Source organism: Polypterus senegalus, chromosome 6 (genome assembly GCF_016835505.1).
Source record: "Polypterus senegalus isolate Bchr_013 chromosome 6, ASM1683550v1, whole genome shotgun sequence".
NCBI classification, from domain to species: Eukaryota; Metazoa; Chordata; class Cladistia; order Polypteriformes; family Polypteridae; genus Polypterus; species Polypterus senegalus.
Genome location: NC_053159.1, coordinates 6,473,683 through 6,496,496, shown reverse-complemented (window position 1 = coordinate 6,496,496; position 22,814 = coordinate 6,473,683). Strand labels below are relative to the sequence as shown.

At 45.8% G+C, this 22,814-nt stretch overlaps 1 protein-coding gene across 4 annotated transcripts in view; it reads left to right on the top strand.

The window, feature by feature from the left end:
• Nucleotides 1-22,814, top strand: part of vwc2l (von Willebrand factor C domain containing 2 like) — a 78,214-nt gene that overhangs the window by 32,181 nt on the left and 23,219 nt on the right. For all 4 annotated transcript variants that reach the window (XM_039755338.1, XM_039755336.1, XM_039755340.1 and 1 more), the window contains one exon: nucleotides 4,510-4,639. In XM_039755338.1, the coding sequence (XP_039611272.1) occupies nucleotides 4,510-4,639 (130 nt within the window). The remainder of the gene's footprint in view (nucleotides 1-4,509; nucleotides 4,640-22,814) is intronic.

Here is a 22,814-nt window from a genome sequence, read left to right as displayed (position 1 = left end):
TCTCTCACCTGGAGAATGGGACATAGTAGGCACCTTCAATCTCATGGGATCGTGTTTGCACCCCTGGTGGACTGGTGGTAGCAGCATCTGCTGTGTACATGAAGTCCATGATGAGAGTGGCAGTCCTGGCCACATCGTGTACTACAGAAAATTGGGAAAGCTTCAACATTTTGGGTATGGGATTTCATGTTTACCCTCTAATTACTCCAACCCTCCAAAGACTCTTCGTCATCTCCTCCATCTTCAAGTTACTGCTGGCTGAACCATGTATAACAAAATACTGAGGGTGCTTGGGCATGGGATTTCCTTTGGACCCTGTGTTCACTAACCCTTGCTATGATGTAATAAATCTAGAGACCCTTCATCTTCCTCTTGCTTCCAGGAACTGTTGGCCATACCGTGTACAAAAGAACACTGAGGTATCTCCAATGTGTGGAACTTCTCACCTTGGGCAGGATATTTAGTAGGCCACCTTCGATCTCGAGAGATCATGTGATTGCACCCCTGGTGGACTGCTTGTAGCTGCATCTGCTGTGGTAGTGAAGTCCAATATGAGAGTGGCAGCCCTGGCAGCACCATGTACTGCAGAACGCTGAGGGAGCTCCAACATCTTGAGCATGGGGTTTCCTGTAGACCCTCTCATCTTTGGCATGGGATTTTCTTTGATCCCTCATATTGCATCACTTTGATGTCATACCCCGACAGAACCTTCATCTTCCTCCTGCTTCCTGGTACTCCTGGTCATACCATGTACATCAGAACACTAAGGTAGCTCCAATGTCTTGGGCATGATATTTCCTGTGGACCCTCTTATTGTCAAGCTTTCTGCATCTGTTTGGTTTGATACTTTGAGAGACCCTTCATCACCCTCTTCTTCCAGGAACTGTCTGAAGAGACCAACTGCCAAATGATGGTGTTGATGCCAAGAAGCTTAAGGTCATGTTTGCAGACATCCTTGAAGTGCTTCAGGGGTCTTTACTGTTGGCCTCTTGTATGTTGCCAGTTTTTCAAAGATGTGGTCCTTAGGTATCCAACCATCGGTCATGCATGAAACATTACCCAGCCATTGCATACAGCTTTGCTTTAGGAAGGTGAAGCTGAAGATGGTATTCTGATGGTTACCATGTCTCTCCAAGTGGTGCTGGGTATACACCTGAGGGAGCGCATGTGGAAGGAGTTGAGCTCGCCATTTTTGTGTGAAGCATCCAAGTCTTGCTGGTATGCAGCAATGTGCTCAGGGGTCAGCATTATGCACCTGGACGTTGGTGTTTTTCCATGAGCTTACTGTCACTGTTGAAAAGCATCAAGCACATGTGGTGTGGCAACCTGCTGGTACTCTGAAACTACTGGAGCTGGAAATTTGATCTTGGGAGCACCTTAGGGGTCCATGCCTGGAACCTTGTTCTTGGGAGGACAATATGGGGGCTCCACATCTTAAACCTTGCTCTTGGTAGGACCTTGGAATGTCCACATCTGGAACTTTGATCTTGGGAGGACCCTGAAGGTCTGTGTCTGGAACCTTGCTCTTGGGAGGACCTTGGGGGTCTGCATCTTGAACCTTGTTCTTGGTAGTACCTGGGGGTCTGCGTTTTGAGCCTTGATCTTGGGAGGACCTTGGGAAGTACGCGTTTTGAACCTTGATCTTGGGAGAAACTTGGGGGGTTTGTGTCTGGAACCTTCTTCTTGGCCAGACCCCGAGGGTCTGCGACTGGAACCTTGATCTTGGGAGGACAATAAGGGGGCTCCACATCTTAAACCTTGCTCTTGGGAGGACCTTGGAAGGTCCATGTCTGGAATCTTGATCTTGGGAGGACCCTGAGGGTCTGTGTCTGGAACTTTGATCTTGGGAGGACCTTGGGGGTCTGCATCTTGAACCTTGCTCTTGGTAGGAGCCTGGTGGTCCACGTCTGGAACTTTGATCTTGGGAGAACCTTGGGAGGTCCATGTCTGGAGCCTTAATCTTGGGAGGACCCCTGGGGGTCTGCTTGTTTCTAGCAGTTGAGTATTTGCTAAAGGAAGCACAAATCATTCTAAATGTCCATCTGTTTTTGAAGTAAGTGCTTTAATTGCCAAGATTTTATGTGTCTAATCAATACATGCATGAGATGAAGGAAACCCACAGAACATAATCATTCATAGTTCATCATGGTCCATGGTCATATCAGGTGTGGAGTACCAACATCTCACAGACAGAGGCTAAGCTTGGATGTGAACCTGGCAGCTGTAAGATGGCGGATCTAACCTCTGGGCCAGCTATGCTTGAATGTGCTATGCAATGAGACAACTGAATAGCAATGAGCTGCAGATTTTCATTTGTATGGCAGATTGTCATTCTGAGTTGATCCTCATTTTCTTGTTGATTTTCAAACCTGCTCCCCCCAAGCCCCCTCATATCCCATTCAATATTTACCAACTCGTGCTGCTCTTAGACCTTTCAGCCTCTCATCGCGCTGGTTTCTGCTCTGAGCAATTCCCATTTGATCCTTGTGCTTTGTGCTGACACTGGTCACTCTAAATGACTGCTTGTTATAGCCGCCACGTTTGTGCTCCTATAGCTCAAAGGCAGCACATGCCAGGGTGGGCTGGGAATTGAAACAATCCGACTGCTCTGCTGTCTTTATTTCTTGTAATAAACGGTGACAGGAATGTCTGAATTAATGAAAAGCTAGCAATGCAGAAGCATGGGCAGAATCGACAGATTAAAAGTGCCTGATTATAAACAGACACAGTGATGGAAAGTGAAAAGCAAAAAAGAAGAGGAAGTCTTCACTTCAGCAATTTCATTTGTTTGGGCATGGTGGCACAGCGGGTAGCACTGTTGCTGCATGAATCCTGAGTTTGAACCTTGTGCCCCCACTGGCTGTTGATGTGGAGTTAATGCATTTTTTTCTGACTGTGTGGGTTTTCTTCAGGGCACTCCTACATCCTCTATGAAGCCTATGTTGAAAGAATAAGCCCCCCAAAATGATCTGTTACTTACCCTGTGTGGTTAGTAGTGAGGAGTTCAATATCAACAAATTGGCATGAATCGGTATACACATAATAAACAAATACAAAATAAAAGAAAAATCTTAAACTAATCTCAAAGTATTTCCACCTTATTAAAAGAACAAGTGTGTGTTTGTGTGTGTGTGTCCATCTGGTTGTTATTCAGCTGGCACATCACAAACATCTGTATAGGGTGGTCCAGATCTAATCATGCAATTTTCATTATGCTATAACTTATGAAGTTTATTACATAGAAAATCACCCAAAAAATCCCGGACCATTAAGAAGTGTGCGAACTGACAGCATGAAGAATCGCCTTTGCACAGAACTGGAATCATCCCTGCATAAATCAAAGTCATCCAGATGATCTGGATCTGCATAATTAGATCCGGACCACCCTGTAGTATTAAAATACACTGCATTTGTCATTCCAACTGATGGTGCGTCACAAACATTAACACCACTTTTCCAAATCCCATACCAAAAGCCATATACAGTATATTAGAGACACATGAATTGCCAGTCCAACAGATGAGGCATCTCAAACATTGGTAGTAATAAAATACATTGAACTTGTCATTCCAACAAATGGCGCATCACAAACATGAACGCTTATTTACACATCCTATATCAAATGGCACATACCAAAAACTTTTATATCTTTATGGGCTCATTATTGTCATGAGTGCAGAGTCCAGGGAAATTCTTACTTGCATGTGCTGTGGTTGGGTGCAGGAAATGAAAGGGTGCCAGAAGAAATTTTAGGGCGCCAACCCAAATGTCCGGTTAAATATTCTAGCAAAACACACACACACAAAATAAAAAGGTATGCACTTTTGTGTCTTTGTCTTTGAGTTCAGGCTAAAAGTCAGTCAAAAAGAGTTCCGGGGTCAGCGTTGCTCAGGAACTCCATCTTTTTTTGGGGGGGTCAATCTTTCCAAAATGACGCCTCCCTCCAGGAAACTGGGAATTTTATAAACAGGAAAGGGCGGAGTCAGTTGCCCTCACTGGCCGGTTTTTTGGCAATGCTAGAAAAGAAGGAGATGACAGTATTAATGATGCCCCCCTGCCCCTCGTCCTTGTCCCGGTGGGTTATTACCTATCTTGAGAGAGCCTGTAAGGAGGTCTGCCAATGGGCACCCATGACAGTCCTAATCGACATGCCACACGTCACCACTGATTAGTGAGAAGAGCAGCCTTACTGTCCAAACCTCCGTCTTCCGTGCCTTAAATAAACTTAGCAGATATGCCCAGTTGGTTCCTGCCTTGTGCCCAGGATGGACTCCAGCGCCCCCATGACAACCCTGAATCGGATGAAGTGGTCCTCAGAATATTATGAGTGTGCAGTAAATTGCCTAGACGCTCCAGACGGTTTTTTTTTCTTCTTTTTCCTTGGAATGTGCATTTTAATGTGCTTTCCCTTCCAGGATTTGAATGGTCCTCTTCATGATGTTCTGCCCTTTTAAGGATCTTTACTTCTTTCTTTTCTTTTCTTTTTTTATCTCTTTATGGACTCTGCAGCCCTCTCCGTGCGAGTGGTGTCGCTGTGAACCGAACAACGAAGTCCACTGTGTGGTCGCTGACTGTGCCGTGCCGGAGTGCGTCAACCCCGTCTATGAGCCTGAGCAGTGCTGTCCTGTCTGCAAGAACGGTAAGCGTCCCCTACTGAAGTAAGGGGTCATCGTTTAATCCGTCACTAGACGATATCGGGCGATGAGGCTTGGAGAGGTGGGGGGGTTTGGATCCTAGCTCTCTGTACTCTCTCCCCATGTCTGTGTGGGATTGGCCCAAGACACACATAACTGGAGTAGGAAGAGAAAATGGCATAAGGACACGGGGAGAACATGCAGACCTGCGACTTGAGCTCAAATGAAGTCACCTGTTGGCCACCGTGCCACCCGTTCCTCCAGCATGCGAGTTGTAATTTTATTTTTGTTAACAGGCTTTTTGTGAATTTCCCCTTGGGATTAATAAAGTATCTATCTATCTATCTGTAATATAGTGGCTTTCACATCTATCTATCTATCTATCTATCTATCTATCTATCTATCTATCTAGTATATAGCACCTTTCCTATTAATCTATCTATCTATTATATAGTGCCTTTCATATCTATCTATCTGTCTGTTTTATAGTGCCTTTCACATCTATCTATCTATCTATCTATCTATCTATCTATTATATAGTGCCTTTCATATCTATCTATCTATCTATTATATAGTACTTTTCATATCTATCTATCTATCAAGTATATAGCACCTTTCCTATTTATCTATCTATTATATAGCGCCTTTCCTATTTATCTATCTATCTGTTATATAGTACCTTTCACATATATCTATCTATATATCTATCTATCTATCTATCTATCTATCTATCTATCTATCTATCTATCTATCTAAGCTAAGCTAAGCTTCTTCACGGCTGTAGGGTTTCTCAGACTGGCTCTTTGCCTTCAATTATTTAAACTTAATGGACACTTGATGAGGGGTTTCCGACCGATGATTTCCTTTAGACCTGGACGGGTTGTCTATTAAATGGTGAGAAGTTCATTTTTGGACAGGGAGGACAAAAGCAGAAAAATAGGATGCCACCACATCACAGGGGACACCACCCAATTTAAAGTCCCCAAAGAGCCTAACATTCATGTATCCCCCCCACCCCAGAGTGCCCCGAGTAGCACTCACTTGCACATGCAGAGGACATGCCAAGGATTCACAGGCGCCAGAGTTTGAACCTTAGATCTGAGAGTTAGCAACATGGAGTTTATAGATTGGGGATCCTGCAAAATTAGCTAACGGTGGTGTTGGTGTGCTTTCCACTTCATGAGCAGTCCATTTGCCTGTGATAGAATTATAACTGGCATGTTAAGAATCGCCATGCCTTTCAAGGATATAAAATAATAAAGCGTGACAGTGAGATGATATCATATTTATTTCCATACTACATTAATCATGGATAAATGGGAAATGATGCTTCAGCACGGGAGCTCTAAGGAGAACTGATTACAACTGCTTGGGATCGGCCATGTAGCCTAATTACGGTCCACTTGAGAATGTTCTGTCCAAGCCAAGGTCGCTTTAGCGCAGCCATTAGACTCATTTGGTACCTGCGTGCACACGCGGAAGCTTCTGCCGTGTTGCATACTGGCAGCTAAATTAGTGCTGCATACATTACGGCAAAAAGAAAAGAACATTTTGAGCGAGAAGCTGTGAGAAAGCCGTACTTACAAATGTCATTAGGAGGATATTATGCAATGGAGCTCAGGAATTCCATTTAGTTTTTCTCATGTAAATACTGTAGCAGGGAGAATGAAGAGGCAGGTCAAATGCCAAATGCTTGTGGTGCCAACTGGGCAAAATTCGAACCAAAATTTTATTTTTTTTTGCATTTAATTCAAACCAAAATAAAGACAGACAATAAAAAGGGTGCGCTTAAGTGGCCTCCTTGTGAAGGACAATTTCCTTTTGGGAATAACTTCACAGCAGGGCCAATGAGACTCCGCCTTCTAGGATTGGCCTCCTTTTTATATGGGGTGGGCTGGAAGAGGCGGGGCTTCTTTTGGCTCCATTGCCCTCGAGGGGTGTTTTATTGAGGCTGGCAAGACCATTAGTGACAGCACCCCCTGTTGTCCTGGCGTGGTACCACATACCTAATGGGAGCCTAAAATACAAGGAGCCGGTCCCGGTGACAAAAGGGTGCAATGCAGGAACAATGCCTGGACTGGGTGCCAGTCCATTACAGGGTGATCACACACACATTTATCCACACCCAAAACCAGGAATCCCCAACTCCAGTCCCAGAGAGCCCCAGTGGCTGCAGGCTTTCATTAAAACCCTTTTCTTAATCAGTGACCTGTTTTTGCTGCTAATTAACTTCTTTTGAATTCATTTTAATTGACTTGCTGTTGACGACTCGGACCCCTTAATTGTTTCTTTTCCCTTAATTAGCAGCCAAACAATAATGAGATACAAAATGAGCCAAAACAACTGGCGTCCGTCATACAATATCTGAAAATAAAGAAAGGTGAGGGTCTCAGGAATGCTGATCTGCTCAGGTCCCCAGTGCTCTTAGGAAAGAGAAAGACAGCAATTTCAGAAATGTCTACTATGGCACAACGAGAGCAGCAACAAGCCATGGAATTAAAGAACGAGTTTAATTAACAAGAAGACTCTGCGCCTCATTAAGCAACTGGTTGGAGTGAAATTGGTTGGAGTTTGAGGCCCTGACTTAGGTGGTCTTCTGTTGGTTCACTTACTTTACATTTCATTTCTGTTTGGGTGCCACTTAAGGAAAGAAATGAAGCAATTCAGAGGAATGATGAAGAAATTCAGGGGAACAAATTATAAAAAAAAAAAAGAGTTAATTAGCAGTAAAAACAGGTCACTAATTAAGAAAAGGGTTGGAATTAAAACCTGCAGCCACTGCGGCCCTCCAGGACCGGACTTTAAGAACCCTGACCTACATGTTAGTGAGGTCAACAGTGAAATGAGACTCCGCCTTCTGGGAGTGGCCTCCTTTTAATATGGGGCGGGCTGGAAGAGGCGGAGCTTCTTTGGCTTCATTGCCCTCGAGGGTCAGTTTATTAAGGCTGGCAAGATCGTTCATGACAGCCCCCCCTGTCATCCCAGGTGGTACCACATACCTTATTGGAGCCTGTCCCAGTGACAATAGGGCACAATACGATTTATTTTTCTATAACCCAAAATCACACAAGAAGTGCCGCAATGGGCTTTAACAGGCCCTGCATCTTGACAGCCCCCCAGCCTTGACTCTCTAAAAAGACAAGAAAAAACTCCCAAAAAAAAAAAAAAAACACCCTAATAGGGAAAAATAATGGAAGAAACCTCAGGAAAGGCAGTTCAAAGAGAGACCACCTTTCCAGGTAGGTTGGGCGTGCAGCGGGTGTCAAAGAGAATGGAGTTAATACAACATACGGAACAAAACACAAGTAATCCTCAATGTAGTATAACAGTAAAATAAAAATATTTCAAGTACGGAGCAGAATTTAACAGTAGATGATATCCCGTAATATGATTTGGATTTGGTTAGAGTCCTGGAGACCTCGGCCATCAAGCTGCCTCCCCCATTTGGCCATTCCACAACTGGGATAGCGCTGAGCCAGCCAATCCAATTAAAGGACCCCTCTACCCGACGATTCCTGTGATAATCCATCAGAGATGACTTTACCATAGGCAGGCAAAGCAACTTGGCAGGTGGGCCGTGGCACCAAGTGGCACATGTGAGTACCAAGAAGAGAAACAGAGTAGGTGAGGGTTAGTATCCAATTCTAACTATCATGTTACTTCTGTTTTAGTGCTAAGGACTGACAACAGAGATGTTAACCGTACAGTTAATCAGCAGCTCTAGTCAGGGTGTGCTAAACTGAAGTAGTGAGATTTGAAAGCTGAGACCGAAGGGGCATCTCTTATAGTAGCAAGCCGACCAGTCTCCCTGTAACTAAAAGCTCGACCTCCCACTGTTATTTTATTAATCCTTGGAATCGTAAGCAGACCGGCATCTTGAGATCTTAATGTGCGCTCAGGTTTGTAAGTCATGATAAGTTCAGACGAGTAAGCCGGACCTCGGCCATTTAATGCTTTATATGTTAAAAGGAGGATTTTGAAATCTGCCCTAAACCTAACCGGGAGCCACTGTAAGGATTTAAGAACTGGAGTTATGTGTTCGTATTTTCTTGTTCTTGTAATAATTCTTGCAGATTAGCTGGAGGCTGAATAAAGAACAGTTTGAATATCCAGTGAACACCGCATTGCAGTAGTCAATCCTACTAGAAATAAATGCACGAATTAATTTCCCAGAATCCCGTTTATTTGGAATGTGCCTGAATTTCCCAACATTTTTAAGATGGAAGAAACATGATTTGGACAAGTTTGTAATGTTAAATGGCACGCTAGAGTCAAAGAGAACTCCGGTATTGTGGGCTGATTCAGTAAAATTAATGGTGATTAGGCGTTAAGGCAGGGTGCCAGTCCATCACAGGGTGATCACACCCTAAACACACACTAGTTTCTATTCATCATCGCCAATTCACTTAACCTGCATGTCTTTGGACGGTGGGAGGAAACCGGACCACCCAGCAGAAACCCCTGGAGGCACATGGAGAACATGCAAACAGGCAAAGTTGGCAGGTTGGGTTTCATTTTGAATGCACTCCTCCTGGATAACTTTATTTATTTATTTATTGACTGAATGTGCCCCCTACTAGTGTGGTGCCCCTTAGGAGGCACTTTTAGAGACTTGATACATATATACTCAGCAAAAAAAGAAACGTCCCTTTTTCCAGGACTGTGTATTTCAACAATAATGTTTTAAAAATCCAACTAACTTTCCAGATCTTCATTGTAAAGGGTTTAAACAATGTTTTCCATGCATGTTCAATTAACCATAATCAATTAATTAACATGTGGAATGGTCGTTAAGACCTTAACAGCTTACAGAAAGTAGGCATTTAAGGTCACAGTTCTAAAAACGCAGGACACTAAAGAGACTTGTCTACCGACTGTGAAAGATGCCCAGGGTCCCTGCTCATCTGCGTGAACGTGCATTAGGCCTGCTGCAGGGAGGCATGAGGACTGCTGATGTGGCGAGGCCAATAAATTGCCATGTCCGCACTGTGAGACGCCTAAGACAGCACTACAGGGAGACAGGAAGGACAGCTGATCATCCTCGCAGTGGAAGAGCCCGGATCTCAATCCCATTGAGCACGTCTGGGACTGTGACGATGTGGGTTCTGGCTCCACACTCCCATCTGATTTTGGGAACCCAACACCGTCGATAATGAAACCGAGTGAGCTAGTCAGTGAAGGCAATAATTGAGCATCTGAGCAAGGGGATGGTTAAAAGTGAAACAGTGCTTTTATTTAAAAGAAACAATCAAAAACAAAATAGTGTTCCAATAAATAGTGCAGTTCATTCAATAAATAATCCAATAAAAGAACGTGGAGGTTAAAATCAATAAATAGAAAAAACAAGAGGTTAAAAATCTTCTTTAGGAAGCAGTCTTAAAACAACAAACAAGCTCGGTGCTTCTTTTAACATGTGACTCCCCTGCATCTCCCTGTCCAGGCTCCGCAACAGAGGAGTCACACTCTCTATGCAGCTGCCCTCCTACAACACACATTCGAGACTGGAGACCTCCCGATCCCTGGCTCCGGTATGGCACTCATCCCAGCCTCGGAGAACTTGGTTTCCACCAACGGCCAGGTCGCCCACGTTGGGGATTCCAACCACCAACCGACTTCCGCTGCCTTTCCGTGGCCTCTCTGCGGCCAGTCGCCTTCCCTTGGTCACTCCCGCTACATAATCGCTCAGCGGGAGCGACATCCAACTCAAACGCCTGGGTGTAGGCCCAACACCCCAGGCCCTCGCAGCTGCCCGTGAGCGCTCGTTCGTTCGCTCGCTCTCTCTCTCTCTCTTTCACCGACCTGCCTCCTCATCTGCTCCCGGTAACCTCCGTCCTCATTCCTTTCCTTTTTCTCTCCGATCGTTTCTTTTTCACCCCCTTCAACCGACTTGCGCTTCTTTTTTATAACGTGAGGGGCCATCACAGCTGTAGCATTAGCCACGGGAGCAATCACGAATGTGGGCAGTTCCTCACCTGTGCACACGGTGAGAAATGCCCACATCGACGACTGCCCCGCGGCTCGCTACAACATCGCCCCTCACGAAGCCGCCTCGGGTGCGGTGATTATTTAAAAATGGCCTTTGCTCAGTGAGCTGTGGACCCGCTATACCACAGGGACCTGTTGGATCGCAGGGTGAGGGCTAGGGCCATTCCCCCCAGAAATGTCCAGGAACTTGCAGGTGCCTTGGTGGAAGAGTGGGGTAACATCTCACAGCAAGAACTGACAAATCTGGTCCAGTCCATGAGGAGGAGATGCACTGCAGTACTTCAAGCAGCTGGTGGCCACACCACATACTGACTGGTACTTTAGATTTTGAGCCTCCCTTCATTCAGGGACACATTGTGAAACATTTTTAGTTTATGTCTTATGGTGTTGACTCTTTTAGTGTTCATACAAATATTTACACATTAAGTTTACTGAAAGTAAAAACAGTTGAAAGTCAGAGGACGGTTCTTTTTTTGCTGAGTGTATATACAGGTAGTCCCCAGGTTACGAACATCCGACCTACGACTTATGAACGGGGCCGCAGCTGCGACGCATGCACCTCTGTAACTGCCACTCCTTCATCATCGGCCTGAGGACGCTGCAAGCGGGTGCTGGATAGAGGATGGGGGGGGGGTTCGGGCGATTTTGATGCCCGCGTAGTGTAGTGTCCCTCAGGCGGCTCCCGTGGGCAAGCGGTTTCACTTCCTGCCCACGTTTTCGGTGGGCGGCTGGTAAAGTTGCAAGCGGTGACCCTGTTGTGGCTGAACGGAGACCATTGAGGGTGAGCGGGGCAGCGAGGAATAGTATTGTAGTGTGCATCGGATGGCTGCCTGTTGAATGGGAGCGATTCGCTACCCGCCTTTGGCCGCACCGTGTTCGTTCTCGGTGGGCGGACACTGCAGGCAGCATACTGTAGTGGAGGTGACTGTGAGGTGGGCTGGTGATGAATCGCCCCTCGCTGCCCCCATTCATTCTCGATAGCAGGCCTGCTTGTCCTGTTGCACACATAGCTGGAAGTCGTCACTTGTCAGTACATCAGACGTGTTGACGACGGGTGCCTTCCTTCTGTGATAGCGTGGACAGTGCTGTGCAGACGAGCTCATCTTAACCTTCTGTCTTCACCCTTCAACAATGTCTCTGAAACACAAATCTGATGCAAGTGCTGGTGATACAGTAAAGAAGAGAAAAACCATCACCATTGAAAATAAAGTAGAAATAATAAAAAGCTCCATCATCGATTGGCCGAGCACTTGGTTACAGTCGGTCAACAATAGCATTTATTAAATTTATGTACCTGTTCCGACTTACATACAAACTCAACTTAAGTACAAACCTACAGTCCCTATCTCGTACTTAACCCGGGGACTGCCTGTTGTGACAGATTGGGGGCGCTGTTGTCCCCTTGAACCCCCATACAACATGTCAGACACCAGGTAAAAGTCCCAATAATAAATTTATTTTTACAATAATGTGCACAAAGCACCTCCACCTCCACAATACTCCAATAATCACAATAATAATCTCAATAACAAAATCCTCCACTCCCAGACGCTCAGTCACCCTTCCTCCCAACTCAGCTCCACCTGCTGGGGCTTCCCAGAGTCCTTTATAGTCCATGACCCGGAAGTGCTTCTATCCCTCAGTCCATGTGCTTTCCCAGCACTTCCGGGTCAAATGAAAACTCCTTCTTTTCTTCAGCCCGGAAGTACGTCATTTCCCCTGTCCCCGAGACTGGGAAGTACTTCCGGGCTATACGGAAAATACCCTGCAGCGTCCCCTGGCGGCTCCCATGGTATCCAGCAGGGCTGTGAATTAAAACTCCAAGGTCCATGATGCCCTGCTGGAATTCGGGGCACCTCCATGCTGCAGGGAGGGCTCCATCTGGCGGCTTGGGCGTATTGGCCCTCTACCACCCTGTATATATAAAGATGCTCCCCACATTCAGCTTAGTCAGTGAAATTTTGGATTGGCGGCCAAAGTTGTCCCCTCCAAAGGGGGATTTCACTCAATGCCCACATCGCATGTTTATCCATCCCGGGCTCGGCTCTTGTTTTTGGTTTGCAGATTTGCGTTTTGGTTCATTTCTATTATCGATCTCCCGGTGTTGACCTGCCCTGTCCCTGGCTTTTGCTTTCGTCTTCTGGTCTGTTAAATCCCGTCCTCGTCTTCACGCACAACCACTGGGCCAGTGGCAGCGATGACTCTGATCGATCAAATCCCAGCCAAGTGTTGCCTTTTTTTAAAATAAGCAGTTAGCCTCTGCCTTGAGCCAAAAAAGCACATCACTCTCCGTATGCGCGCATTGATTTTTGTGTCGGATTTAATTATACCAAACCTAACCCCCCGCACCCCCCCCACCACAGACGTCTGCAAGGGAGGGGGTGCAGCTAAAATCCTGCAGAATCAGCACTTTTTCCCTGTTATTGCAAGGCAGTAAGAATCGGAATTCTATAATTCTAATTTAAACAGTGGATGACGGAGAGAGGCGAATCGGGAGATGACGACAAGTTCAAGTCCCCTTTTGGCGAGGGGACCTGCCGGACATCCCGCTGAACATCACTCCACGCTCAGTCTGGGGTTCGTCCCTATTAAGATTGACAGGCATTTTGATTTTGTGGTTTTTCACAAGCATCCCACCGGGCAAGTTTACAGGAGCTTTATGAAGAACGGCCAGGCGGTCCGCGTGACGCTTTTTTTGTTAAACCTTCAGGGGACGCATTGCTGGGATGATATCGGCTTTGTTTTCAGGAAACGTTTTCGCTTTTAATAAAGTTGGCTTAACTAAGAACTTGGTCTTTAAATCAATTTAACTACTATTGATAAATATACAGCGCCTTTAGAAAGTCTTCAGACCCCTCCACATCTCACGACAAAGCCAGAACAGGACAGAAGACATCTTTGCAGAGCATTGTCAGAGCTATTCAGACCCTCTACTCATTATTTCATTGAAGACCCTTTCAGCAGCTGTTCCAGCCTGGATTCCCCTTGGCTCTGATGTGACAAGATTGACCCACCTGGTTTTGGAGGGGACGGGACGGTTTCTGCCAATTCTTCTCTACAGAAGCTCTCAAACTCTGTCAGGAGGAATGGAGACCACTGGTGGACAGCAATGTTCAGGTTTCTCCAAAGATGTTCGACTGGGTTCCAGTCCCGGCTCTGGCAGGGCACCTCAAGAACGTTCTCCGATTGATCCCTAAAGCCACTCCAGTGTTATCTTTGCTTTGTCCTGCTGGAAGCGGACCCCCGAGGTCCAGATCACTCTGCAGCAGGTTTTCATGAAGGATATCTCCGGACTTTACTCCATTGACCCCCTGACTAGTCTGCCAGGTCCCTGAGGTTTGTCACCACCACTCTTAACCACAGGGATGGCACTGCATTGATCAGGGGTTTTCAGACTCAGTCCTGGGGGTCCCACGATGGCAGGCAAGCAGATTCATAATCAGTGACAACACCTGATAACACTCATGGCATTTAATTTGCTGGCATTTTTCCTCTTCTCTTATTCTATATTCATAAAAATATAGCAGCATGATTTTTACATCTATAAGACATTTAGAACTGCAGTTTTTGCTATAAATTCAAATGTTTAACTCATTTTTTTTTATTTAATTATAGTTTGCCCTTCTTTCTGTGCAGTTTTCCCCCTTCATTGTATTTTAATAATGATAATTAAAAACAAGCACAGCAAACACCCGGAGAAACAACACGGAATCACGAAAGGCTGCAGCTACTTTAGCGTCAGCCCCACTAATTAGTAAATAATGGATTCATTAAACAATTAGAACACCTGGACAACTAAAATGAAAATCAAGATGAAAATATCCATCCATCCATCCATCCATCCATTTTCCAACCCGCTGAATTCGAACACAGGGTCACAGGGGGTCTGCTGGAGCCAATCACAGCCAACACAGGGCACAAGGCAGGAACCAATCGTGTGCAGGGTGCCAACCCACCGCAGGACACACCCACACACCAAGCACACACAGTAGGGCCAATTTAGAATTGCCAATCCACCAAACCTGCGTGTCTTTGGACTGTGGGAGGAAACCGGAGCGCAGACACGGGGAGAACATGCAGACTCCACGCAGGGAGGACCCGGGAAGCGAACCCAGACGGGTCTCCTTACTGCGAGGCAGCAGTGCTACCACAGCGCCACCGTGCAGCCCATGAAAATATCTCCCTATTATAATAAAAAAATCTTGGGTTGAAACGTGATTTTCTCAGTGACGCTTTAACGTCCCGCGAGACAGAAGGACAGCTGCTGTACAGGCTTTTAAATGATCGATGCGCAGCGCAACAAGCAGAACACGCAGCACAAGCAACAGCAGCAGCAAGCCAGCTGATCGAGCATAGAGGAGGTAAAGAAACCCTGTACGGTGGAACCTCGGGTCACGAACGTCTCGGAGCACACACAAATCGGGTTACGACCAAAAAGTTCACCAAACATTTCCATCTGTTCACGAACAAGCCAGTTTCCCTTCCGGTTTGTACGCGCCAAAGATTTCCGCACGTGTTCAGTCTCTCCCTGTGCAGCGAGCGAGCGAGTGAGAAAGAGAGAGAGAGAGTGAGAGAGAGAGAGAGAGAGAGAGAGAGAGAGGAGAGAGAGAGAGAGAGAGAGAGAGAGAGAGTGAGAGAGAGTGAGAGAGAGCGAGAACGCAGTTAAAGAAGGCACCGGGCTTGTTTTTAAAGAGACTACTTCAAGCATTGTTTTAACCTCGTATTTTATGAAGACTTTTTTTCTATTGGATTTTAACCTCCACTTCACTTCTTTATGGGATCATTTACTATTGAAGGATTGTGAAACTGCACTTTAATTTGGACTTTGTTTTTGGTTGTTGTTTTGTTAATTTTAATAAAAGCACTTGGCACTTTTTGCACTATCCGATTGCTCCATTGTAGTGCCTCACTGTCGTGCTCATCGGTAACATTACCGACGGTGACGGGTTTAAGGACTCCCGGAAGCGAGATGGGAGCAGGCAGCGAACCCGCATCATCACAGACTTTACCTCAAAACTGTAATCGCCTCTCCACCCACTTCCTTCATGCCAGAACTCGACTCATGCAGGGTTACTTTTCTTGGTTGTTTATGGTTAGTTTTTGTACAAATTACGGATTTTTCAAATGTTTATTTTTTTCCCTGTGCTTAAAACTCATTAATAAAAAGTGTTTACAGTGAGCGGTGCGTAAGGCCGTAGCGTGAACTCCTGCAATGTTAGTTTTCTCTGTTCAAGGATTTCTCAGTGTTTTTACATTTAGTTTACTATCACACTGTGCATTCTATGGTGTAATTAACTATTTTTGTGCTTAAAAATCTTTAAAAATAGATATTTACAGTATATACAGCTCGTATGGTCCGGAACAGATTAATTGTATTTACATACAATCCTATGGGAGAAATTACTTTTGAGTTTTGGAACGCATTACGGTCGTGACCCGAGGATCCACTGATTTGTTTCCCATTGTGTCCCCATTTAAGGGGGGGTTTCTGAGGAGCGACTGCATCTCCTTAGCGTGCGTTCAGCCCCCCTCAACATAATGCGAGAGGCAGAGACAGCAGCTGGCACATAGCGCGCCCCTCTGGATAACTCATTCACTACAGCTTTATCACTGGCAAATATCAAGAAATAAAAAAAATGAATGAAAATGAATGAAATGAAAACACCAATCTCCTTAAATTGTATATCCGGTTAACCAGACGCGGGGGTGATTAGCTGTTAGTTGTTAAAAAGAAACACAAAAAATGCATTATTCCCATATAACGTCTTCATACATTTTATTTTTAAGTAAACTTAACTTTCTAATTTCTATATCGTTCCCAAAACACAGAATCTGTGAAATAACATTCAACTTAATTAGCCCAGGAGTCCAATGAAAAACAGAAGCTGGTTGGAACAAAAACCCACAGCCACAGGGGGTCCCCCAGGGCTGAGTCTGAAAACCCCTGGCACCCGTGAGGAGCGGCGCCTCGTTTCCCTTTTGCCCCCCAGACGTGGCACTTAAGAGTTCACTGTTGGTTTCGTCAGACCAAAGGACCGTGGTTCTCATTCGCCGAGAGTCTTTTAGGTGTCATTTTGCAAACTCCAAGTGGGTGTTCATGTGTCATCTGGCCACATGAAGCTCCATGTAGTGGGGTGTTGCAGTGATGGTTGCCCTTCTGGAAGTTTCTCTCATTCTCCACACTAGTTCTCTGGAGCTCAGGAGGAGTGACCATTGGGGTTATTGGTCATCAGTAGTTCCAGGGCCAAAAAGCTCAATTCAGTCTCCTTGGACCACAGAACTTCCTTCCATTGGACTGCAGAGTCTCTAATGGGCCTTCTGTCCAGATGTTCTACATGCTTTTTTTCTATCAATTTATCCATCTAGCTATCTGTTATATAGTGCCTTTCACATCTATCTATTACAGGGTGAGCCAAAATGAAGTACCCCATTTCTCAAGGTCATTGCACGAGGTAGAGACAGCCTAGTGGGTTGTGATGGGGGGTCCTCTGATAGGCGATCCCTTGTAGTTTTCAGTTGGCCACATGCCTTGGTCCAGGTGTGCACCTCAGTGCTTTCACTGTCAAAGCGTTCTTCAATAACAACGAATCCATCATCGCTACACCACGCGCCTTCTGAACGCACTTCAGTATTCCACCCAAAGGTGACATCCCAAATCGGAAAACAATTCTTCACTGGGCGGCTACATTTAGACAGACGGGTACAACATTGAACAGAAAATCTCCAGGCCGTCCTCAGACTGTACAAACGAACTTCTGAAAACATCCAAGGTGTAAGGGCATCCATTCTGCAGTCTCCTTGAACTACGGAGGGAAAAGCAGAAGCAGACCACGTTTGTCATTCCCTCACAGACTCTGAGGATTGGCCCTGTTGAGTCTCAAGCTGAGGAGACCACATGAGGACCTAATCCTGGTCCTTCAAAATCCTCAAAGCCATCGATTGAGGAGATCCAACAGAATTCCTTCAGCTTAATGGTGAATCACACACTCGAGGACACCCGCAGAAATAAAGGAGACACCAGGAAACACGTCTTTACGCAGAAGAGTGGAAGAATCTGAAACAAGCGACCGAGCCATGGAGTTGTAGCAGGAACCTGGACCACCTTTATGAAAGATCTGGAGGAGATGCTGGGACAGATTTAGCCATTTGGTTAAACAAACGAGCAACAAATGAACTGAATGGACTCCTCAGGTTGTCACATTTCTGATGTTCTTATGTCATATACTGCTAAATTAGTAGATTGTGATGTGTCACCGACAGTCAGCAAGATAAGGGACAACAAAAAAGAGAAAAGTGGAGAAAGACCATGAAAATCTGCCAACCCATCATATCTGCAGTCGGGTGGTGAGAATATGACGACAGAAGGATGGACAGGTCCACTAGATGGCGCTGCCTTGTTAAACTCTTGTCCATGACTTGTGTCTCCTGTCACATTCACATTGCCATCTTCTCCATCATCTAACACCTTAGAAGAAACTGAAATCACTCACTCGGTCAGGCTGAGTGGAGGTTACCTTAGTTTTTCTGATGTCACATGTGATGAAGACCATGGAGCGGCTGCTGCTTCACCACCTGAGACCACAGTTCCGCCACGCCCTCGACCCTCTGTAGTTTGCATACCAGGAGAAGGTAGGAGTGGAGGATGCCATCATCTATATGCTACACCGATCCCTCTCCCATTTGGACAGAGGCAGTGGTGCTGTAAGAATTATGTTTCTGGACTTCTCTAGCGCCTTCAACACCATCCAACCTCTGCTCCTTAGAGACAAGCTGACAGAGATGGCAGTAGACTCACACCTGGTGCCATGGATCGTGGACTATCTTACAGACAGACCTCAGTATGTGCATCTCGGGAACTGCAAGTCTGACATTGTGGTCAGCAACACAGGAGCGCCGCAGGGGACTGGACTTTCTCCGGTCCTGTTCAGCCAACATACATCAGACTTCCAATATGACTCGAGTCCTGCCACGTGCAAAAGTTCGCTGACGACACTGCTATGGTGGGCTGCATCAGGAGTGGGCAGGAGGAGGAGTATAGGAACCTAATCAAGGACTTTGTTAAATGGTGCGACTCAAACCACCTACAACTAAACACCAGCAAAACCAAGGAGCTGGTGGTGGATTTTAGGAGGCCCAGGCCCCTCATGGACCCCGTGATCATCAGAGGTGACTGTGCAGAGGGTACAGACCGATAAATACCTGGGAGTGCAGCTGGATGATAAACTGGACTGCCAATACTGATGATCTGTGTAAGAGAGGACAGCGCCGACTATACTTCATTAGAAGGCTGGCGTCCTTCAACATCTACAATAAGATGCTGCAGATGTTCTATCAGACGGTTGTGATGAGCGCCCTCTTATATGTGGTGGTGTGCTGGGGAGGCAGCATAAAGAAGAGGGACGCCTCACGCCTGGACAAACTGGTGAGGAAGGCAGGCTCTATTGTAGACACGGAGCTGGACAGTTTGACATCCGTGGCAGAGCGACGGGCGCTGAGCAGGCTCCTGCCAATCATGGAGAATCCACTGGATCCACTGAACAGGATCATCTCCAGACAGAGGAGCAGCTTCAACGACAGACTGCTGTCACCGTCCTGCTCCACTGACAGACTGAGGAGACCCCACACTATGCGACTCGGGGGGTAAACGTTAACATTATGCAAAGTAATTGTCTGTTATACCTGCATTGTTATCACTCTTTAATTTTAATATCGTTCTTTATCAGTATGCTGCTGCTGGAGTATGGGAATTTCTCCTTGGGATTAATAAAGTATCTATCTATCTATCTATCTATCTATCTATCTATCATATAGTGTCTTTCATATCTATCTATCTATCTATCTATTATATAGTGCCTTTCACATATCTATCTATCTATCTATCTTATCTATCTATCTATCATATAGTGTCTTTCACTCTATCTATCTATCATATAGTGTCTTTCACTCTATCTATCTATTTTTGTAATGGCAGGATTTATGTTGAAGCTTCAGTTTCATGAATTCATCTATTTTAAGTAAAGGTATTCCAGGCAGGTGCAGCACCCCGATTATACATTGGCAGCAAAGAACAATTAATTACTCGAGAGTTGTGTGGCTCTGTCCACGATCAACACGTGACGTACCTCGCCTCCCCTTCAAATGGCCGTAGCATCGATTTCACCCGCGTGTTGCTCAAGGTCAACTAGGAGTGGAGTGATTAAAGAGAGCCGCCAGGGCATTTATTAAATTGCACCCGTGCCAGTCCGCCCGGTGGTTGCTAACGGTAATCAGATTCAGGGGCAACGGTGGCAGGTCCCCTCCATCAATGTCATGAGCAGTGCAGGCACCGCTTCGAGGGGTTGCTAGGGGCAACATTCATCAGCGCTGGCTTGTGTGCGGGTCGCCGGTTGCTAAGCAGAAGGGAGGGAGTCACTGAGCTGCACTGTGGGTGCCATGCATGGATATGCCGGAAAGTTCTTAAGGTCGATGGGCTCATTTCGGGTTGTGTGGTGTGACCATCCTGAGTACTCACTCCACCGACCCCATTTATGTAGAGATCTTCTGAGCCTGTCATGGAATGTGGAAGGACTGGTTAGGCACCGCGTGAGGTCACAGCAGAAATAAAGGCAGACTATCAGGTGACAAAGTATGGTCTGATGTCACCATACCTGAGAAGTCACTCATTTAGGCTTCTTTTGACTTTCTATAGTCAAGTGAAAAAGTAAGTACACCCCATGATTTTTTTTTTCTTTTCCTAATATGCTGACAATAATATTAAGACTGGATGATCTTCATCTTTAGATAACGTTGGCAGCATGTAACACACATCGTGTCACACTTACATTTTGCAGTCCATTTAAATGCAGTATATACCCGCGTATAAGTCGGGACTTCAAACCCAAAAAATCGATCATAAAATTCAGACCCCGACTTATACACCTGTTCAAAAATATGACACTTAAAACCATTTGTGATATGATTTTCCAATGCCGGCTATGAGGCGCAGTGCCAGTTCACAGACCACACTTTGTCTCAGGCATTTTTCTTAAGGTGCCCAATTCCCAGATGAGAATACTGGGAGTGTGAACTGGCCTGATGTGCACCCAGTGAGAAACTCACCATTGGACGATGCAGCTGAAAATACAATGACATAAGATCTGCTTAATCCAATTCAGGATCACAGGAGGCCAAAGCCCAGCCCGAGCAGCATTGGACAGAAAGTAGGAGACAACTCCGGATGGGATGCCAGCCCAATGTGGTGCCCACTCTCAGACACAAACCCACACTCACAACAGGGACAGTTCATTTTCTGTTTCCCTGGCATTTAAGGAAAAGTCATGCAAGGACCGTCATGGTCTTATAAACAGTCTTGTGAAAAAGGAAGTGCACCCCAGCAAAGAAGTTGACTTTTTCAGCATATCTTCATTCGACGCGTGCCAACGGATAAAGAGTGCAGATCCTGCAGATCTTAGGATGACATTTTGAGTTTTTTGAGTCTTCTTTTACTGTCAAACAGTCAGCTCATGGACTGAATTTACTGGGCTGGACAGTCCTGGACTGGTTAGTAGTCATATGAAAACTACCGTATATATTCTCATATAAGCATCAATCATAAAATCAGACCCCGACTTATACGCCTGTTCGAAAATACAACACTTCATTTTTATTTATTTCTTTTTTTTTAAATCTTCTTGCCTCCTCCAGTCTCACACCAGTTTCTCAAACACATCAAATTCTGTTGCAGCAGCGCAGTTACCAGTTTCTTTCACCACTTCAACGACTTTTCATTTCAAACCAGCTTCATATTTCCTTCTGATCGTAGATTAGGGATGCTCTTATAATAAAGGTGTATGAGGGTGTGAGATACAAAAAACACAAACCAGTGCAAACGTCACTTCGGAATAGTTTGGTATTACCGTGTGGTCACGTAGGCTGTGGAATAAGCGCTTCACCAGCGCCGACCCGACACAGACTGACACCGGAGGCACGTATAAAAACAAATAAACTTTTATCGTCTTCACCCATGGGGCACGTCTTCCCAGTGTCCCATAAGCACAAAACACACTTCTCTTCACCACCACTCCTCCCAGTAAGCGTTGTCCTCCTCCTCCTCCCGACTCTCGCCTCTCGAGTGGTGGCTGCTGGCTCCCTTCATAGCCCACCCGTGATTGATGACCTGCACAAGGCGGCACTTCCGGGTGAGGCTGCATCACCGCCCACAAAGGCTCAGGAAGCCATGCAGTTCCCCCTGGTGGTGGCGACGGAGCCCAACAGGGCTGAACTCCAAAGTCCTATGTCTGTGGCCCCGATACAGCCTAGGGGGGCTTTCACCAAGCGTTTCCTGGGAAAGTAGTATGCCAACCATGGCTGTTCCCCCCAGGCCAAGTGTCAAAGGGGCATCCCGGCCGGGGCATGGGTCCTGGCCGTCCACCACAAGGAACAATACATAGAGTAAAAAAAGGCCGTGTGCTCCGCGCTTACACTCTCAGGTGGGTGTTAGCATATCATAATCTCTTGGAGAGGAATAGCATCAGTTTTCCACATTCGATTTATACGACCGACATTATAAAATACTGGAAATAATACGGTACAGTCAAGCCCTGACTTATGCGCGGGAGAACTTAAAAGAGAGTATATACGGTAAACATAAATGCTAAATTTCACATATGGAAACAATATGTCCACAACTCCATTTATCACCGCCTCAAATACTTCAAATTATATCCTGGTGCAGATGAGCAGAACCTCAGGAGAGAAGATCCTGCCTGAAGCTGTCCTCGAAAAATCCCTTCACAAGTTTCTAACTGTGTCCCCGTGTTCTGGATGACCTCATTTTAAAGTCACCATCTCAATCCACTGCACTAATTCCCTTTATAATTTCAAACACTTCAGTCAGGTCTCCTCTTAGTCTTCTTTTTTTTAAACTAATCTTTCCTCATAACTCAACCCCTGTAGCCCTGAATCAGCCTTGTTGCTCTTCTCTGGACCTTCTCTTGTGCTGTTATGTCCTTTTGTAGACCAAACTACACCCAGGACTCCAGAAGAGGCCTCACCAGTGAGTTATAAAGCTTCAGCAGAACCTCTTGTGACTTGTACTCCACACGTCAAGGCGCTATATAACCTGACACTATGTCAGCCTTCTTAATGGCTTCTCAACACTGTCGGGAAGTCGATAGCTTAGAGTCCACTATGACTCCTAAGTTCTTCTCGTATTGT